The following is a 20,703-nucleotide window of genomic DNA, read 5'->3' as shown; positions in this document are numbered from 1 at the left end:
AGTCTTCCTTCTTTCAATGAAAAGTCTTTAGTACCCCGTTATAAAACACCAGTATTGAAACGCACGTCACTCGCGTCGTGTGCAGTCTACTCTCAGACATTTACACGAGGATTTTAATGGAAAACATACCCAATTAGGGAAATTGCATCTAACATTCAAGTCATACCAACAGGGGGTCGTGATGCATTTATTTGGTCAAAATTGTCTATCCTGTTTATTGTGTTCTTGCTAATCTTATGTTCTCCCCATTGAAGAAACCATGCAATAGAGATCACCTGATGAACTGACCTTTCATAAACAGTCATCTCCGAGCAATGCGCAAAAGAGCAAGGCTATATTTATATGATGGGGAAACCAGGATGCGCTGACCCCACTGCCGATAGTTCACAGAACGGATGTTGACATTTTTCAAGTTGTTGGCCATTTCGAGCATAACAGATAAATGATGACCAGACAAATCAATCGTATCAGAAGTCAAGTGACACAATCTAGTCACACATTCAACCGTATTAGTCACCAAACAATTGGGCAAAAATGCAAGGGCCTTGGTTTCCAAGGGGTGCACGTTATGTTTTTTGCCCTAGCACTACACAGCTGATTCAAAAACTCAACTCATCATTAAGCTTTGGTTGTTTGAATCAGCTGTGTAGAGCTAGGGCAAACAAAACTGCACCGATTCGGGTCCCCAGGACCGAGTTTTGGGAAACACCGGTTTAGGTCATTCGATTTCCTCGAAATTACTCATTTTTATCTCGGTGCTTAGCTGGGTATCCTGTGCGCTTAGACCTTTCAGCTGTTCTCAGGAAGTCGACTTGTAGTGCTTTTTAATCTAATAAAATTCTAATTTGCCTAATAATTTGGAATAAGGACTTTTAATGACTTCGCTGATTTCCCATTGCAGATAAATGGCCGTATGCATGGGGGATATTCTCTATGCAGGCGTTTGACAGTAGTTGACATGGGACGAGTATTCTTTCCCTTAGGCATGTGCGTTAATACTGTAAATGCAAACAGCATTCAAATATATATATATATGCCATTTAGCAGACGCTTTTATCCCAAGCGACTTACAGTCATGTGTGCATACATTCTACGTATGGGTGGTCCCGGGGATCGAACCTACTACCCTGGCGTTACAAGCACAATGCTCTACCAACTGAGCTACAGAAGGACAAATGGAATAAAAATGTAATGAATATGTAACATGATAGAAAATGATTTGATTGTCAGCCTCCACATATCATATCATATATTACATGTATTATAGTTCGTTGAATGCATTGTTAATAGCAATACTAATAATACAAATAACTTTCTTCATAACTACAGAAAATGTATTCTAATTATTTCATGCATACTTTGTCTTTAATCTGAATGTAAACTGCATAATATATAGACATCACGCGTCTTTTCTTCCCAATCTCGTGGATATCAGGATATGGGCGCTGCTAATACATTATTGGGCTAATCCCGTGAAAGCCCTTGATATACACCTCATTTGCACTCTTGTGGGAGAGCCGCGCGCGGACCATGGAGCGAGGGAGAGAGAGCTGTCAAAACCACGGGTATGGTTATGCCTCCATCCTCCCTATAGAGTTATAAAGAATAACCCTGCGCTGTGTGTTTAGCCACCCCACTGTACACATCTGGACAATAATATATGCAGTTCTTGAATGAAGATGTGAATTTAGCCTGCATGTCTTCCTTACATCATGTATTTATTCAGTTTAGGTGAGTATTCTCACGTCTGTCTTTTCCTGGGCCCGAGTCAGGCATATCAGGTGGATTTTATTTGTTTAAATCCCCCTCATATGATTCGGTCAGAGGTTGGGTCTATCACAGGTCATTTGGTGAAATGCAATTCGCTTGGGTGTTATACGTTGTGATCTACAAGTGGTAAACTCATTTTATTTGAATGATGATGTAGTCTCGGGCCTTATTAAGCAATAACCTGCATTCTGCGTGTTAGCAAGGATTTTGTGAACAATTTAACTATTAAAATTCCCATTGGGTACAGAAGTTAACATCTATTCCGCGTTGGTTCAAAGTAATTTCATTGAAATTACGTAGAAACAACGTTTATGCACCCAGTATCTGCCCAGTGGGATATTACCCTGAATTACAGATAGTCTTAATGATACTACTACCACCACTACTAATACTACTAATACTACTAATACTACTACTACTAATAATAATCATAATAGTAATAATAATAACAATATACTATAAAAAATAAAACATTTAAATGGCATTGAAGACTACATTTTTCTGTAGGCTCTGCAAGCCAAGAAATTCTGATTGCTCAATTATTTTGCTGAAAGTAATACTAGATTTGCAGTGGATTATCGGTTTCCTCTTCATTTTTACCTTCAGAATGCGTTATCTCTCTTCTGTGGATTATCGCGCGCGATACGCCATAGAGGGCCATTAATTAGCAATTCAGTCAATATAAGGGAGACGACAAGGCTTTTTACATAGGATTAAGGGGACATCAGATTCCTCCATTAGTATATTCCTCCTCACGAATAAGCTTTCATTATACATTTAGTTTTCCCTGGAGTCAATCTGACAAGACCTGAATATATTAAGGCCGTTGTAAAACAGTTGAAAGGGATCGCCAATAATCAGGTGGCTCGAGTGTCTCTTCACCTACATGTGCAAGCCTCGTTGGCTCGTCTTTGCATTACCTCATATAATTATGTGTTTCTATTTATCTTATTATTGCTAATCAATGAGGGATCACAACGCCGTCCTTGCTCAAGTTGTTGCTATGGAGAAAAGTAGCCCCACGGGCTGATGCCTGCTTTGCCACTTGATTAGATCCAATATATCATGAATGAAAATAAAATGAGCTAAATTAAGTGTTGCCAAACTGGCAATTCGTTTAGCACTTCAACAAGATTCGTTTTATGTTATTCCCTAATTGCACAATAAATGAAATCCACTCCAACCTTACAGACTTGGCCCAGACGAAATACACTGTATTTTTCGTTATATGCAATGTAGCCTATGTGACTGTTGTTTATGTGAATATTGCTGTGTATGGATTTAAATGCGTCATCATATTTTGGCATAACTGATATGAGCCACAACTTGATGCAAGATGCATTGATAGCCACACGAATTGCAATAGAAATTACACTATGACACTTTTTAATGGTAGTCCCTTAGAAAATAAGAGTGCCTTATATTTGAGGAAATATAATTATTAAAAAGCCTTTTATTCATAGGCCAAAGGTGGGGTATTAGACTACTTGGTAGGCCCTACTTCAAATGAAGAGGACAACATGACAACAACAAAAAAGTAGTCCATATATATTGCCGCGTGTTGTCTGTAACCCTTGGCAGCTTAACGAAAGCTGGGTGCAATGAAGATAGATATATGCGTAGGTCTTTCCCTACTCTCTTTCCCAGTGGCGCACTACTGCACATCAACACCCGGCCACCAGGTGGCAATCTAAGACAGTATAAAAACCAATTTTCCTCAAAAGAACTGGACTGGTGATACACCTACATAGGCCTAGACGAGCGTTTCCCAAACTCGGTCCTCGAGATAAGTTGATTATTTGAATCCGCTGTGTAGTGCTAGTGCAAAAAAAATAAAAATAAAACGTACAGCCTTTGGGGTTCCGAGGACCGAGTTTGGGAAACGCTGGCCTAGACAGATCTATGATATTTTAGGAACGAAAATGCATCTTATTTTCGGATATGCAAAGGAACCAAAACATGACATGATGCTGTTATAATCTCAGCATCTGTTTTCTGCAGTGGGCGAAGTATGAAGAATTTCCCATTGAAGTGTTGTGGCACAGTAGTTACACATATATGCTCACCTATTTGTCCACAAGTTGACGCAAGCTTGCGGCAGTGGGAGTCCATTATCGCAATTAGGGGAACCGCTTCTGGAAAAGAAAAGAGACTGGATTTAGTATGATAATGCTGAACCGGTTGCATCTAATACACACAACCCCGTGTGCTCAAAATCACAACATTTTTCTTAATGTACAATCAAGACATTGCAGTATAGTGTCAAACACAATTGTCACACATGTGTGTTTCAATTGTAACACAATTGTCATACCTGTATCATTGTTGATAAGGCCTATAAACACTCCGCTATTTTCCTCAAGTTTTGTCAAATTTCGAGCATTTGAATAGGCCTACTGATCATTGGTTTTGAACCCTATAACACAAGGAGCTCTTTAAATGCAGTTCCTACAGAAAAGCAATGCAACCGTTTTACTGGGTGCTCTGTGACGGGGGTTGGTGTAAATTGTTCCGGGGGCATGCAGCAGTTTGGGGCACTGGAAGTTGAGTGATTCCGCAGTAAAATCACGGGATTAGTGTCTGATTGAGATGTCTGTCGGTGGGATATTAAAAAATTCATTATCGCAGCGCTATACTAACTCGATATGAAGTAACACAGATGGGATTTTATTAGGCCAGGCTTCCCGACTGTTTGCTTATGATAATTTAAGATGGGACATTTGCATGCAATCATGCTGTTAACCGTTTTCCCCATTCATTCTCTTTCACTTTGGACCCGCCAGCGCCACACAATTCCTTCTCGCCTCACCTGCTACATAGTCTACATCTGTGATTTTATTCAAAAGGGTTAGACATTGGAGGTTAAGTTTTACATGGTGTGTACCCGGAGAACCCTGGTTTGAGTGGAGCAGGTTCTTGTGTATTTCGAAGTAAAATGAAAGATGGGGTGTCAGGTTGTAAGGTTACTGCAAATCCCTCATGTCATCTAATCAGCGGCAGTAATGAGCTTTCATTCAATATTTCAGGGGGCTCCCCCTCGCCCCTGATCCATTACATTGGATTTGGAAATGGCATTGACAGGGAATAGTCTCACATAGGAATATGCGGCAGGTGGCCTAGCAGGTAAGAGCCTTTGGCCAGTAACCGAAAGGTCCAGGTGAAAAAGTCGATGTGCCCTTGTGCAAGGCACTTAACCTAAGCTAATTGCTCCTGTAAGTTGCTCTGGACAAGAATGTCCACTAAGTGACAAAAATTTGAGAAATGTACATTTCGAAAATAAAATAATATTCACTTGAATTTGGAATTTCCTGTACATTTTTTTTGCCTGAATAAAACGACATTGCCCTAAAAAGCAGCAATAGCCTTGTACGCTCGTAGACCTGTATGTTAGACATTTTAGAATTGATTGATACTATTCATTCGATTAATTGTACTTCCAAATAAATTACGAAGTAATAACCGAGTAATAATTCAAATAGCCATATAATACACGATTAGGGGGTGTAGTTACCTGGTTGTAGAAGTTGATATTCTACTAATTCCAATTGAACTTGCTTGCATAGTTAGTGCACATTTGAGCTCCACCATTTCAAATAATATAAATGACTATGTAAGTTTCTCGTTATGGCAAACACTTTACTAATACTAGGCGCACTATTAGGCCTAATACCAGACTAACACTACCACCATCATTGAAAGCATAATAATAATAATAATAAATAGGTCAATTTAAAGTGGCGTATTGTGATATCATGAGTGTCTAATTATTTGAATGCTATTATGCCATTTTGTCTATATTCGTTGTTAGCATAGTTGTGAGCCTAAATTATCCGTACTTTGGTATGTCATTATTAACGTGCCTTTTATTTGTGTAAAGGATACATGCAAAATAAAAAAAGAAGAAGTAAACAATCATTTTTAGGACTATTAGCCTACTATAATAGACATGGAAAGATAATATAAATAGCCCATAATATGTTTTATTGAAATCTGATCCAGTTTGAGATTTAGAGTTCAATCATAGCAATACCCGCAACGCAATTGATATGTAATCAGTCCAGTAGACCACAACAAATTGTTGAATGATAGTCAACAATAATCTTTATTAATACATTCTTTATTTCTTAAGGTTGAACCGTTCACTTCAACAGCACGAATTCAACAGCCTGTCTGTATTATGAAAATGATTAACCATATATTTCGGCATTAATTTGAGGCGCGAGACCATGAAGTCAAATCCATTCCATGTTCCATTCAGTGCTAACGTTACATCATTATCATCAAGCGGACTTACAAGGTGAAACCTGCCACGAACTCACTTATCATGTCCCTTTATCTTACTGCGGTGCTGATGAAATTCACATCAGACTTTCACAGATTACGCCAAAAAGGCTAACCGGGGTGGAACGAATTCCTTCACTTGCATTAACTATCCGCAAAGAGTGGCCTTCGCACTTACCGTAGTCGAAGACAACAGCGCCTTACGCCCTTTCTTGTTTTATTCTTGTCTGGTTAAGAGGTAAATTCCACACCGATGGTTCTGCTTATCACCATTCAGATAAGGACCTGAGACATCGAACTTCCAGGTCCAAAATATTAAAGTTGCTGTCCGCCTTCCGAAGGAAAAAGTCTCAGCGCTACATAGATATCTTATCTTTCCCGCTTATCTGATCAAAACGCGATGCCACGTATGATTGTGTATTATATAAGCGCATACAACCATCTAGCTACAGTGCTTTTAGAAATTGCGAAGCAGGCGCTGTCATTTCAATAGGTCATTCTCTCTCCTTGGATCGTCTTCAGCCTCAACAACTTTTTTCTCCAGACAGACAGCCTAAGAGTGGCGCATTTTTTTTCTCTCTCTCGAGCTTTGACAGAGTGCGTGGGTGTGTGTCTGCGTGAGTGTGTGTGTGTGTGTGCCTCAGTGGGTGTGTTCGTCTGCGTCTACGTGCATGTGCAGTTAAAGACAGTGTAAACTAAGAAACGCTCCATTTACAACAACAACGAAATAAAAACTCGAATAAACTAATTGTAATAGAATTGAGTAAAACGTCATTCATAACACATAGCCTACCATTTGTATGTTCTTGTTTTTAGGCCTACATTAATTAAGATACTAGAATATGGAAGGAATTCACTCTGTATATATGCTTGCATAAGCAAATAGATCTACATTTTTTTACTCTAAAATTTCCGTTAAAAATAATAACTATTTCTATCCGTCGGTAAGATTCGTGTATTTGAAGCCTATGTTTATTTTTAGCACTATGTTATTTCAAAGTTAATCTTTTATTTGCAGCCTACATAGGCTACAGGAAATTTGCTGGAAGAGAGCCTTAAACATGTTGAAATTGACCAGAAACCACTCTCAAACGCTATATATTCATGAATTGATTAGATTTACTAACCAGCATCACATCATTACATTATAAAAGTAGAATTTAGTTGAAAGGTGCAAATAAGATGATTGTGGATGTTCATATCATGATAAAAAATATAACTGCCATTTGAAACAGATTTACAGCGTCTGTGTTCACATTACCTTGTGATGTATTCAATGTTAATTTAAAACATTGACAAACTATTTGGCAGTTCAAAGTGAATACGTTTTGCGTTACACTTTCTGATTCTTGGAGTAACGTGAGTAATATTAGGCCTGCGTTTGAATTGACACATTTGTTTCGGGATATACTTATTTTTTATTCTTTGGAGAAGCGAACAGCTGGCTGGGATGCAAATGCTCTTTATAGATCCGTAAGATCCAGACTGATTTTCTATTCGCATCTTAAGTGAGCCAAGCGGACCGGACGTAGGCTACATTTCATGTGCCTAATCCTTCTTTTACATTTTTAGTCATACTCCCATTAAACAAGTAATTAATGCACACAACCACATGGGAATTTCGCTGCAACGAGGCATTAAAGCAAAACATGCACACGACAACGGCCTTATATCTGTTTTCCCACATTGTCCCTTTGAAACACTTTCCTAAAATGTAGGCCTATAGGCCTTGTGGGTAAAGTATGCATTCGACGTGCATGTCTGATGGAATATTGTAAAGATATGATTATACCGATGCTATCTATCATTTGCGTGTTCTAAGGCGTCTGAGAATTGTGATAACAACGCAATCGGTAGAGGTTTATATCGGTAGAGGTTTATATGATCTTATATGAGGTTTATATGATCTATGGACACAGGAAATCAATTAGCCTCATTTATGAGAGTTGCATCCATGATTTCTTCTGCGTCCGTCATAGGCCCCAAAACATGTCTATAGATAAATTACGAGCACATTCGTAGAATAGTATGTACTAAGCCTGTAATGCATAATTAATAAGCAGATACACTTTCTGGTCTGTGACGCCCTATGTTAATATCAGGTCACTCAATTATCTGAATATGACCTATATACACCGATTACATTTGATCTCCGTGTACAACGAACGCGCATGGTTTCAAATCCCCCAACGCTGTTATCAAATATCAACCTGGCATAACATCCCTTTGGTACAGCAAGCCCAACCCCGCCTGTCATATCAGAAGGGGGAAAAACGGTGGCGTCTTGAGAGGCACGTTGTTCTACTAACCACGCTTACCTTCATCTGGAGAATAAAGATGTGAGCCTGCCTTCTCTTTCTCGCGAAGAAAGGTGCATAGGAATGCCTGAAGTTCAGCAGAAAAGGCTGCTGCTGGTGCTATGAAATCTTTTGCCTCGGGGGCAACCCGGTGGCTTCTTTTCATTTCGAGCACTTATCGATTCGCTGTTTGTCGTCTTTTGGCGACGCAGAAGGACACTTGAAAGAATTTCTAATGGGGCTGTGCTGTGAGAAGAGAGGTGACCTGACCAAGCGCGCTCTTCTGATTCTTAACGAGGACATCAACCACTTTGCACACATTCAGCTGCCGACAGCAATACTAGGCCTATTGGACATTTCAAGGATTTACTTGTGCACAGGCCTATTCTATGAAACGTGTAGACATGCTCTCCATTTCATGTAGCTCATATGCATGCATTTTATATTCCACTAAATGCATGTCTAATATAGCTGCCATATAACCAAATGGTGGTCAAATAATATGGGATTGACAAGCAATCGCTGCACTAATCAAGTCCATTATAGTCTATTAATTGTGAATAAGGTATAATAAACATACATTTGTACAATCCTATTTTCTTTGTTGGATTTAGTTATAGCCTACATCAAACTGGTATCTTCCTAAATTATTTATGATTTGTTGTATGTTAGTAAATGCTTCCTTGACTGTGTTGTACTAGAGCAGAACAGACCTATCTCCCTATAGGCCTTGTTGTTGTGAGCCCAATAACTAGATTGTTCAGTGGGGTGGGGGTATAGAGGGCGAGTGATCACTGTCTATAGCACACATTTGTTACAGATCATTTATCACTTATTAAATTATCATTCACCTGTACTAGTATAGGCCTACAACAACTCTTGCACCAAAATCAGAAGAGTTGAGATACTGACATATTTGGCATTGGGATCACACATTTCCCTCCACAGTGTAATTAAAATTATGCCCCTGTCACAAAGTGTGTATATTTCGAGAACACTTTCTTTCTTCTGACATGTTGGATAAATAGTTTGCCATAACCAATTATTTTTCTTGCCCCAGTTTCGAGTCATTAAAGTCAAATCCAGCGTAGACCACGAGGAATCAATTAAAGTACAGTTAAATTGGACTGAAAATGCCCCAAAGCTGAACTTTATTCAAATGTTTCTCAAAGTGAATACCTCTACCACTACCACTACCCTCACCTAAACCAATCAGATCTCTACTGTCAATGCATTCCATTCCAGGTTGACATAGACTTCGAAAATGTTCATTCCATCTCACACCAAAGAATCAAAAACACTAGACTATGCATGATGACAAACATATGGTCCACTATCAATCTATCTTGCAGCTTTAAATCTCTCTTTCAGTGGCAGGCTTTGGTAATGTGGACGTGAAGTCGATTACTCAGGAGTGTACGTCTGCCTGAGAAACTGGGCTGGCTTGTTTTCTGCATCAGCCCTCAAAACCACAAGCGATTGTCGCCTAACGCTATGTCTGGCCGGCACTCTGTGGCCATGTAATAAAATTTGGAGTCAAATTGGTCTTTCAAAGCCACAAATCTTTAAACAAATCAGTTTATGTACTGCTAATACGTTAGACAGAAAGTAATGGCTTGGAAGTCACTTCAAGTCAGCTTTATTGTGGGTGTAACTCCTCGACCATCGCTATATTCGAGCGAGGGGAAGGAGGCAGGGACAGAGAGAGAGAGATAAAGGGAGAGAGAGAAAAATAGAGGGAGGGAGAGAAAAAGAGGGAGAAAGATAGATTAGAGACACTACTGTCAACCCCTTCAGCAGAAAAAAAAACGATTTGTGCATCCATCAGTATTCTAAGACGCATTAATAACAAAAAGCCGCCTGTAAATGAACTAAATTAAAAGGATGACTCTTGGATAGCTCTTGAGCTCGTTGAACGGCTTTCTGCCTGATCCTTATTATAGCCAGGCTGTGTCACAACACCCAAAGCGGAAAGATCCAACACGACAGTAGGCTAGGCTACTACTCAGTCCAGCTAAACACGAGTCTGTGGTTTGACTTTAATAGAGCTGGCCCATATACTAATTTACATGGTTGCCTGCACTCCCTCCTGCCTACAAGCTAATGCAGTGTATATTTAAAAAGTACTCATCTGTTTTGCCGATACTACCTTCCTTGTAATTATCCTAGCCTTGAGTTCCCAAAGAAAATGCATCACTGATGTCATGGTGGTTTTTGGACTTCAAATGGCTTCCAATGTCATCTCTGGTCAGGTTTAACAGGTATGGATTCCCCTTGACATCGGTCAGGCGGGAGTTCAAAGGTTCCAAAGAACAACGAAGAAGACGCTAGCAAGTCAACCCATGCTTATAGAACACAGTGCAACATCTTCAGTCTAGCAAAATAATGATTGACACATAAAACACGGGCCTCGAGTATGGTGATCTTAATCACAGATGCAAAGGGACCAATAAATTGCTCAAGCAGTCCACTGATCAATTCCATGAAGAATCAATGGCGAACTACCGCTAACCTGCCGAAGGGGAAATCGGCCAATAATTAAATTGGTGTAATAAAATGGCCATGATGCTTCCATCTCATCAATAACATGTAAAACAGATCAGCTACACAATAACTCCCCTGACCGTGTACCCAGGTGGATCGCAGGGCGCAATCGGAATCAGCTTAGCCTTAATTGGTCTACTGCGGCAGAGAGAGAGACTGTGAGCGTAAGAGAGAGAGAGAGAGAGAGAGAGAGAGAGAGAGAGAGAGAGAGAGAGAGAGAGAGAGAGAGAGAGAGAGAGAGAGAGAGAGAGAGAGAGAGAGATAATGGCAAGACAGATGTCGACAGTAGTAGAGGAGAGGGTAGATCGAGAACGCTGATAGATAACAAGAAAGCCTTTACCCCCTTTTGCGACTAAACCCTTGTTCCGCAATTAAGACCAATGGATTGCATCCTTTTATCTATGTTAAATGTTCCGTATTGGGGTAGAATTGGTCTCCTTTTCATGGTACTACTCACCTGTGTTACATTGTATATGTGTGTACACAAACCAGTACAACAGAACCACCAAACATCAGAACCGCCTGATGCCCCATTGGCCCGCACTGATAAACATGATAACCGTCATGTTGATCATGTGTCGTCTTGTCGATGATCTCCACTCCGACTCTGTTGATCTGTCGATGAGCTATGTTTTTTTTTCCATCAGTACTGTATTCAAATGATGGTCAGTGAGACATAAATACAATCGATGTATTATTGATTTATTGATTTATTGACTCATTTAGCCCTTATTTGACCAGGTAAATTGACTGAGAACACATTCTCATTTACAGCAACGACCTGGGGAATAGTTACAGGGGACGGGGGGACGGGGGACGGGGGGACGGGGGACGGGGGTGATGAAACAATGGTAAAACAGTTCATATTAACATGGGACGAACAACACAGATCTATGTAGCGTTGTGGCCCTTTCCTCAAGTCAACGGAAGAAAAACTAATCCATGGGTGACGGACTGTCAGGGAAACGCGTGTGTGTGTGTTTGTTTGTGTGTGTGTGTGTGAGAGAGAGCGAGTGAGCGAAAGGGGCGCCTATAATCCAGTCCCTGTGTGAAACTGTTGACATTTGTGCTTTTTTTCCCCCTTCATTATGTGACTGAGGCTGTTTTGCGCTAGATTAGCTACAAATCTCCCATGCAGCACATTCAGCATGCCACTAGTAGTTTAACTTCATTAATAATGGATGAAGAGATTGTAATCCTCAAGGTAAAGGAGCAGGAGTAGCAAGACACTAGGAGACAGGAGCGGGCAGAGACTGAGGGAGTCACAGTTTTTCATCACCCAACACTATCCAGAATCGTTGACAAACTGATAACCTTCCCAATCATCGTTGTCCACTTGTAATATCCGATCTCATATCAATAACACTGTTTATGGTGGCGTTTGCCTCGAACTCACAAAGGTTGGGGTGTTGAAGCCAATCCCGGGAGAGGGGGAAAAACAAAATAGGGGGTCGAGACTTTGGAAATCTCGGTGGTGCATATCCCGTTGTTTTCCATTGATTGTGTTTACTCAAGCTTCTCCTTGACGACTATTATGGAAGACTGAGGAACTTCCCTGCCCTAACAGCAGGATAAAGGGGATTAGCGTGCAACGTATTCACAATCTCTCCACCACCGGCAATGCTTTATATCAACATAATGGGATATACATGAGCCATGTAGCTGATTATTGCACTTAGGGATGAGTATATAATGGGGAATCACCCCAAACCTCAGTATCTGAAATGACGACATATCATTTATTGAGACGTGTTGTTGTCGCTGTGTTGTTTGGATGGGGGTTGGTTTGAGGTAGAATAGTTTGTTCTCCAACTATAGCTTTGTGTTGCTGGTGAACTCGCAGGCTACCAGGCCATCTGCACTGGTTCCTTATTGAGGGCTTTGCTTTGTGTTGCGGCTGCTGCCTCATTTGGACGCCTGTGGGCATCAAAGGGGAGAGGTTGGTAATCCTGAGGAGACTCTCCACAACCACCATCTTTAGTAATTATGTCACATTCTGCTTTAATGGAATAATTCTAGTAAAAGAGAGGAGAAAAGTGAGAGAAAAAAGAAGAACAGAGGCTTTGATCTTTTTCACTAAACCTTTCCCAGAGGAATCTGAAGAGTTAGAGATACTGCCGTTCTAGTACCTGGTGTGCTTCTTCTTCACTTCTTTCTTTCTCTTAGTAACTAAGATGAACTGTATGATATTATACCATGGGAATCTCATACAGTATCCATTAGATACATCAGACATATTTATTTAACCTTTATTTAACCCTTATTCAACTAGGCAAGTCAGTTAAGAACAAAACCTTATTTACAATGACGGCCAACCAGGAAAAGTGGGTTAACTTCCCTGTTCAGGAGTAGAACGACAGATTTTTACTTTGTCAGCTCAGGGATTTGATCTAGCAACCTTTTGGTTACTGGCCCAATGCTCTAACCACTAGGCTACCTGCCGCACCATATATAGAGTGGAATGAGGAGTAGATTAACGTTCCTTCTCTGTACCAAATAGGTATGGACTACTTTTTAAAAGGGACAAGGGTTAATCACCCAATGGCATACATCTAACAGGGCAAGTTGTAACGAAGTGAATGCTGAATGCTTGACAGGGGCTCCAGTATGCCTTTGATGTTTATAAACAGCTCTACGATTGCCATTGTCTACAATTAGAAGAGTGGAAAAGTACTACTGTAGCAAATTTGGTCCAACATGTTCATCATTATGCTATGAGGCCTAGACCTTTTGAGGGCACAAGTAGCATCTTCCGCGTTACACTAATTCATGTCCATATTCAAAAGTGTCATGATTCTCCAGTTGGGGAGATGATCTAAAAGTGTAAAATGTCACGATATTGACAATTATTGTTCATCATTTCCATTCAAACATCTTTTAATGAAACATTACCTTTAAATCTACTAGGTCTTGCTAATCTGCTGTGGAGAACACGTCGAGAAATTAAAGGGATGTTGTGCCTAGTGTGGTAGCTGCTTTCAAAGCTTCTACAAATGCCAGAGACAGAGAGGTTTTCCTTGGCACATCAAATGGACTTTTCACCAAAGACACAAACTTGCCCCTATAATGCTTCTCGTTTTGAACATGTTCATGTCTATGTATAACCACATATGGGTAATCCTGTTTGTTCATGTCATTCTAAATGGAGCTCGATTGCACAGCGATGCAACCTGTACCACTCTGACGATTCGCAATGAAAAATAGAATCCTCTCCCCATGAGATTTCAAAACAAGCCTGCTGACCCATACTTTGTTTTTTGCATGTTGTTTGATCAAAATAATAGCAGAGAGGGACGTTTGGCTTTGAATGAATGCCTGTGCTAAGCTAACAAAATCTATACTTCATGAAAAAAATTGAAATTGTGACCTTGCAACAATGTTTCTATTAGGAAACAGCTCTGAAGCTAACAATACATTCAAAGAGGTATCTAACAATGAACTGAGGACAATGAAGGCTCTAGGAAACCTGGCCCACCCTGGTCAACTTATTAAAATTGCTCAGAATTTTAGTACAGCTCTTCATGTGCTAACCTTGAACCATTACAATTTTGCATCTACTGTCTGTATTAAGTTCTAGTGTCACGACTAGTCAAGGTTGGTGGAATCAGGCGCAGAGAGCAAATAATGAATAGAGGTTTATTCTCCGGTGAACAACAATAAACACGGACAACCCAAAATACAAACAGGGTGAAAAATATCCAAAACAGGAATAACAGACAAACCGGAGAAATAAAACACAAAAACACCGACAGCCGAAGCGAAATGACAAAAACAAACAATCCCGCACAAAACAAGGGCGGGACAACCTACATTATATACAGATACTAATTAACTAACACAGGTGAAAACAATCAGACAAAACCAACAGATAACCGAAAAGGGATCGGTAGTGGCTAATAGGACGGTGACGACGACCGCCGAGCACACCCAGGAACGGGCAGGAGAGCCAACCTCGGCGGAAGTAGTGACATCTAGTATCTAATCAAACACCGTGAGAGCCAAGTGAGTTATGTAAAATATCACACTATAGGCATCCACCACCATCTATTTGCAGGTTATCAAACTACATCAGAGTGGAAACAAGCCATTTCCAATCGCCCTGTCTTGGTTCAGCATCCAATGTCATGTAGGCCCATTGCTGTTCCTTGCATTTGCTTCCAATGTCGTGCAATGTATTGTTACAGCTTGGATATTTTCCTACATTTTGCTATGAGCCTGTACAAGGCATAGTAAATACCAACAGGACAGCTTTGATATGTGAGGTGCCACATTGTGACAAATAAATGTGTAGTAGACTAAGCTTAGGCATTATCGTCACTTAATGGCAGATGCGTGTCTCGTAAATATAGCTTCAAATAAAGTTTCTGAGGACACGTTTTGACTGACACCTTGGTTTGCCACAGGGTTCGTGACCCCGGCATGCCTTGGAGGCTACGGGACAATACTAGAGTTTCATTGTAAACCCCCCATTAGCTTGTTTCAGCCCTGATGCCTCTGTGAACACCATTTTGTCATCCTGTTAGGACTATAAAGCCTAAAGGAGGTGGTGGTGTCAGTAATGATGGCCCCCAGAGATGCTTTCCTGTCTACATACTTGCTATTGAAATACCAATGGGGTTAAGAATGGGAAGTTCATGAACACAGCTAGAACATTGGTCACTTGATTCTAGGCTCCCCTTGATGACCGCTGCCTCCACCTTTTCCATTCAAGGTCAGTTACATAAACAAAAACATATCGTAAGTTATGATAATGGATTTCCGCTACAAACGCCAACGCAACTTTGTTTAGACGAATTATTAAAATATAGATTGTGTCGCTCTTTTGATTATTACATTACACAGTGACTAGGTTTTGTGTCATTGGAAGGCATTGGAAGGGCACTGCATTTTCCCAGAGCTATATTGGCATATCCCTTCACCTCTTCATATTTCTCACTCCTTGCTTCCTTCCTGGTAGTGCTTGAGCAAGTCAGTAAATCAACCGTAAACAAAATGGTGTCCCCGTTTCATGTCAGATACATCGCCCAATAGTCCCCTCCAAAATAAGCCACACCAAAGCAACAGCTTTGTCACGAATGGGGACATTTCTGTGGCCACGGTCTCTATATGATGTGAGTGCTAAGACAGAGAAGGCTGAGTACAAAGTTACATCTGGACCCCCTGGTTGGAGGGAAAGCCAGCCGATTGACTTGAGCTAAGCTGCCGCTGGACACCTTTTTGCTTTTCTACGGGTCTATGTAACCTATCGCATGGCGATGTGTCAGCCAAGGCCACATGAGCCCTGGGCACATTCCACCCTTCTAGCGTTACAATTAATTGCAGGGCTGTCACGAACAATGTTTAGCTAACAGGACAATGTTAAAGCAGAGTCATGTCTGAAGACATTACCGTTGTGTAATTCCAGGAGACACTCTGATGTTCCTTCGTCCTTTAGAGAGTTGCACCCTTCTGAAAAAACCTACACTCGATAGCTAACAGGAAACACATTGGGCCACAACGCAAAGTCCTAGATTGTTGACTGATGTCATTAGAAGTGTTAAATCTTGTTCCAGGTTGTTTCACTCCCCCCCCCCCTTCTGTCTGTAGAGTATGTTTCATAAGGAATAAAGCAGAGTCATGTCTGAAGACATTACCGTTGTGTAATTCCAGGAGACACTCTGATGTTCCTTCGTCCTTTAGATGGGTACACATACAGTATAGTTGCCGAATGGCATATCATTAAAAATAGAATGATAATTGTTATCACTTGTGATATCAAATCCTGTACCTTAGACACCACAGGAATCGAAGCCAAAGACCAGGAAGACTTGTGAAGGGAGGGAGGAGATTGTTAATTACCAAAGTGGGGGTTACTGAGTTGATAAAAAAGCCTGAGAGCAGAGAGTGGTGAAGTGAGGCTGAAGCCTTTGCTCTATAACTGATAATAGCTGCTTGATAGATCATTTAAATTAGATCATCCCTCTTCCCTATGCACATGACTTCATTTTGCATGTCTGAGAGAGTAGAAGTTTTCGGCTTGGCCATTTGTGGCCCCCCGAGGAACTCCTTTATGCATCCTCCTCCGTCTATGTGTAATTAATAGGAAACGTGTCACAAAATAAATTTGATTATCACAATGAATCGCGTATTATTACATCACATTCCATTTGAATGAGTCTCAACTCCAGACGAACCTTTTGAAAGAACCTTCTATCTTGACAAAGTTATCTGAAGTTTACAGTGAGGAATATATGAGTCTCTACCCTGATGTTGTAGGCCAAAATGCGGAGAGGTTATATTGCTGATAAATATGGCTCAAGTGGTTTCCTTTCGGAAAATCAATCCCAAAGCCAGACAATGCATAGACAAACTAACTCATAGTTTCTGTACATTGCCCAAGGGACTGCCCTAAATTAACCTAAAGTCATGTTATATCATCCTGAAGTAAATGTAGCATGAATAATGAATGACCTAAAATTACCTGGTGACCCTCGCTATCCTGTTCTACCATCAATAGTGAAATGCTTTTCTTCAGCCATGGAAGGATAGCGGTGCATGGAGAAGGCTGCCATTGAAGAATTGGAGATCACACTTTACATTAAGATACCCTTCATAGGGAGATTATACAGTTGAAGTCGGAAGTTTACATACACCTCAGCCGAATACATTTAAACTCAGTTCTTCACCATTTCTGACATTTATTCATAGTAAAAATTCCCTGTCTTAGGTCAGTTAGGATCACCACATTTTAAAAAATGTGAAATGTCAGAATAATAGTAGAGAGAATGATTTACTTCAGCTTTTATTTCTTTGATCACATTCCCAGTGGATCAGAAAATTACATACACTCATTAGTATTTGGTAGCATTGCCTTTAAATTGATTAACTTGGGTCAAACATTTCGGGTAGCCTTCCACAAGCCTCTCACAATAAGTTGGGTGAATTTTGGCCCATTCCTTTGTGATGGCCACTCCAATACCTTGACTTTGTTGTCCTTAAGCCACTTTGCCACAACTTGGTAAGTATGCTTGGGGTCATTGTCCATTTGGAAGACCCATTTGCGACCAAGCTTGAGATGTTGCTTCAATATATCCACATCATTTTCCCTACCCATGATGCCATCTATTTTGTGAAGTGCACCAGTCCCCCCTGCAGCAAAGCATCCCCACAACATGATGCTGACACCCCCGTGTTTCAGGGTTGGGATGGTGTTCTTAGGCTTGCAAGCCTCCCCTTTTTCCTCCAAACATAACGATGGTCATTATGGCCAAACAGTTCTATTTTTGTTTCATCAGACCAGAGCACATTTCTCCAAAAAGTACATTCTTTGTCCCCATGTGCAGTTGCCAACTGTATTCTGGCTTTTTTTATGGTGGTTTTGGAGCAGTGGCTTCTTCCTTGCTGAGCGTCCTTTCTGGTTATGTCAGTATAAGACTCGTTTTACTGTTGGTATAGATACTTGTACCTGTTTCCTCCAGCATCTTCACAAGGGACTTTGCTGTTGTTCTGAGATTGATTTACACTTTTCGCAGCAATGTATGTTCATCTCTAGGAGACAGAACGCATCTCCTTCCTGAGCAGTATGATGGCTGCATGGTCCCATGGTGTTTATACTTGTGCACTATTGTTTGTACAAGGTGAACTTGTCGCCCAGTGTCTGGTGGAAAGCCTGTGGTTAGCTCTATTATTTTTTTCCTTCTGAAAAACCTCCCAGTTTTTCTGACAATAACCTTAAACCTTAAACATAAGGCCAAATCTACACTGCAGTTGCTCACCAAGAAGATAATGAATGTTCCTGAGTGGCCTAGTTACAGTTTTTACTTAAATCTGATTGAAAATGGCTGAATAGCAATGATCAACAACCAACTTGACAGAGCTTGAAGAATTTAAAAAATAATAATGAGCAAATATTATACAATCCAGATGGGCAAAACTCTTAGAGACTTACCCCAAGTAGACTCACAGCTCTTACTGCTGCCAAAGGTGTTTTTGACATGTATAGATTGAGGGTACTTCAAATCCTTATCAAATCAAGATATATTAGTGTTTCACTTTTACATTAAAAAAGTATTTTGTATAGATTATGGACAAAAAAATGTAATTATATGCATACATTTGAAATACATTTAATCCAAATTAAACTAACACCCCCGCCTCCCTGTCATGGTTTAAACCAGTGACAGTTGGTTCAGGTTCTTTCAATCTCATTCATTTCTCTGCTCCACCTGTCTGCCTTGCTCTCTGGCTGCCTGTCTTGAGCTTTCTATACCAAATTTGCAACATTGTATCAACTGGGTCCAGCCTGCTAGGGAACTGACAACATTGTTTCAACTGCACCCTCACAGTTTCCTGCACAAATGAGCTCGGGACAGACAGCTACATTTGAGTTCCCGTATATCAGCTCGGAATAGAGTTAATCATCTCTGTAAACAATGACTGTGGCACCATACTGTAAGTGACTTACACTGTATACCCCATGTGCGATGCTGGTGCCGTAGTGTGCTTACAGAAGTTGACATGGCCTAGGTCCAAGATCCCAGCAGAGAGAAGTGACTATCCTCCAGTGTGTTCAAGGCTTGGCCCCTGCGAACCATCCCAGCCTTAACCTCCTCCTTGGTGCTCATGGGTACAACACCAGGCCTCCTGATGACTGAACTTGGAGGGCAGTTCAAATACCGACAGGTCACTGAAGGGGGCAATGTTAAGAGGTTCAAGGCTTTGCAGCCAATCCCACTCAACTTCTAGGATCTTTAAGGGAAAATCGATCAACTCCTACAGTATATGACTCCATGACAGCTCCATGACAGTGGAGAGAAAAACATCACAAAAGGGACAGGCGAAGCTTTGGAACTTGATCTACCGTTTACAATGATTTACAATTACGTGCAAAATGTGAAGACCAACAAGAAGGATGGTAACACTATCACTAATATTGAAGAGAAAGAGATGATAGGAATGACTGGGCTAGATTAAGAATACACTCTGAAGAATTTGCCAGAAAGCCTAATAGAAAATGGCTGCCTTTTTTTGTGTGCCTCAAATTAAATGAAGACCTGCAGTGGGAACAGCTGCATGTATCAGTCTCTCCTGACACCCAATTAAATATCCATCTAATTACCTCACCACGCACACACACACACACACACACACACACACACACACACACACACACACACACACACACACACACACACACACACACACACACACACACACACACACACACACACACACACACACACACACACACACACACACACACACACACACACACACACACACAGTCTCGCGCCGCTAACCTTGTGGGGACATACATGCTGACCCACTCCGTCACGGCTCCAGAACTCCAGAGCTTTGAGCTTCGAGAGCAGAGGCCACAGCCTTGCAACTCACAGCATGGCAGAACAGTGGAGAGGAGCAGGGAGAGGGGCAGTGATAGCTGGGGGAGGGTGGCAGCTGTTCACCTCAGCCACACAACTCCACTGTCCTCCCTCCCTCCATTGCTCAAAGTTCCCTCAAAGCACTTTAGAAGGTGAGAATTGCCAGCCCCATAACAATTGAAAACAGAGCTGGCGGATCAGCTGTAGCCATCAATCATACATCAATCAATCACTGTCAACCCCCTCCTCACCACCAACCACGCGTTGCCCTCCACACTCAGGCACGCAGCCCTCTAGAATGCTGGGTAATGAGGGATGGCACGGGCATCCAGGCATACTATTTATCCTCGTATTTGAGAGGGAAGGGACACCCTCAGTGTCTATATATATATATATGTGTGTGTGTGTGTGTGTGTGTGTGTGTGTGTGTGTGTGTGTGTGTGTGTGTGTGT

General features: G+C 41.0%; 1 protein-coding gene across 3 annotated transcripts in view; it reads right to left on the bottom strand.

Annotated features, from left to right (window-relative positions):
• LOC124010398 (pituitary homeobox 2) overlaps nt 1–20,703 on the bottom strand; it is a 42,929-nt gene that overhangs the window by 4,283 nt on the left and 17,943 nt on the right. Inside the window, exons 1-2 of one of the 3 annotated variants that reach the window (XM_046322798.1) lie at nt 8,370–8,513; nt 3,837–3,905 (exon numbers count right to left, since the gene is read on the bottom strand). In XM_046322798.1, coding sequence (XP_046178754.1) covers nt 3,837–3,882 — 46 coding nt within the window. In that variant the 5' untranslated portion in view covers nt 3,883–3,905; nt 8,370–8,513. Of the gene's footprint in view, nt 1–3,836; nt 3,906–6,229; nt 6,618–8,369; nt 8,514–20,703 lie in introns of those variants that run through there. The other 2 variants (XM_046322800.1, XM_046322801.1) reach the window with 2 other exon arrangements.

Source organism: Oncorhynchus gorbuscha, linkage group LG23 (genome assembly GCF_021184085.1).
Source record: "Oncorhynchus gorbuscha isolate QuinsamMale2020 ecotype Even-year linkage group LG23, OgorEven_v1.0, whole genome shotgun sequence".
Lineage (NCBI taxonomy): Eukaryota > Metazoa > Chordata > Actinopteri > Salmoniformes > Salmonidae > Oncorhynchus > Oncorhynchus gorbuscha.
The sequence above is the reverse complement of the archived record's forward strand: the minus strand, read 5'-3'. Positions and strand labels throughout refer to the sequence as shown.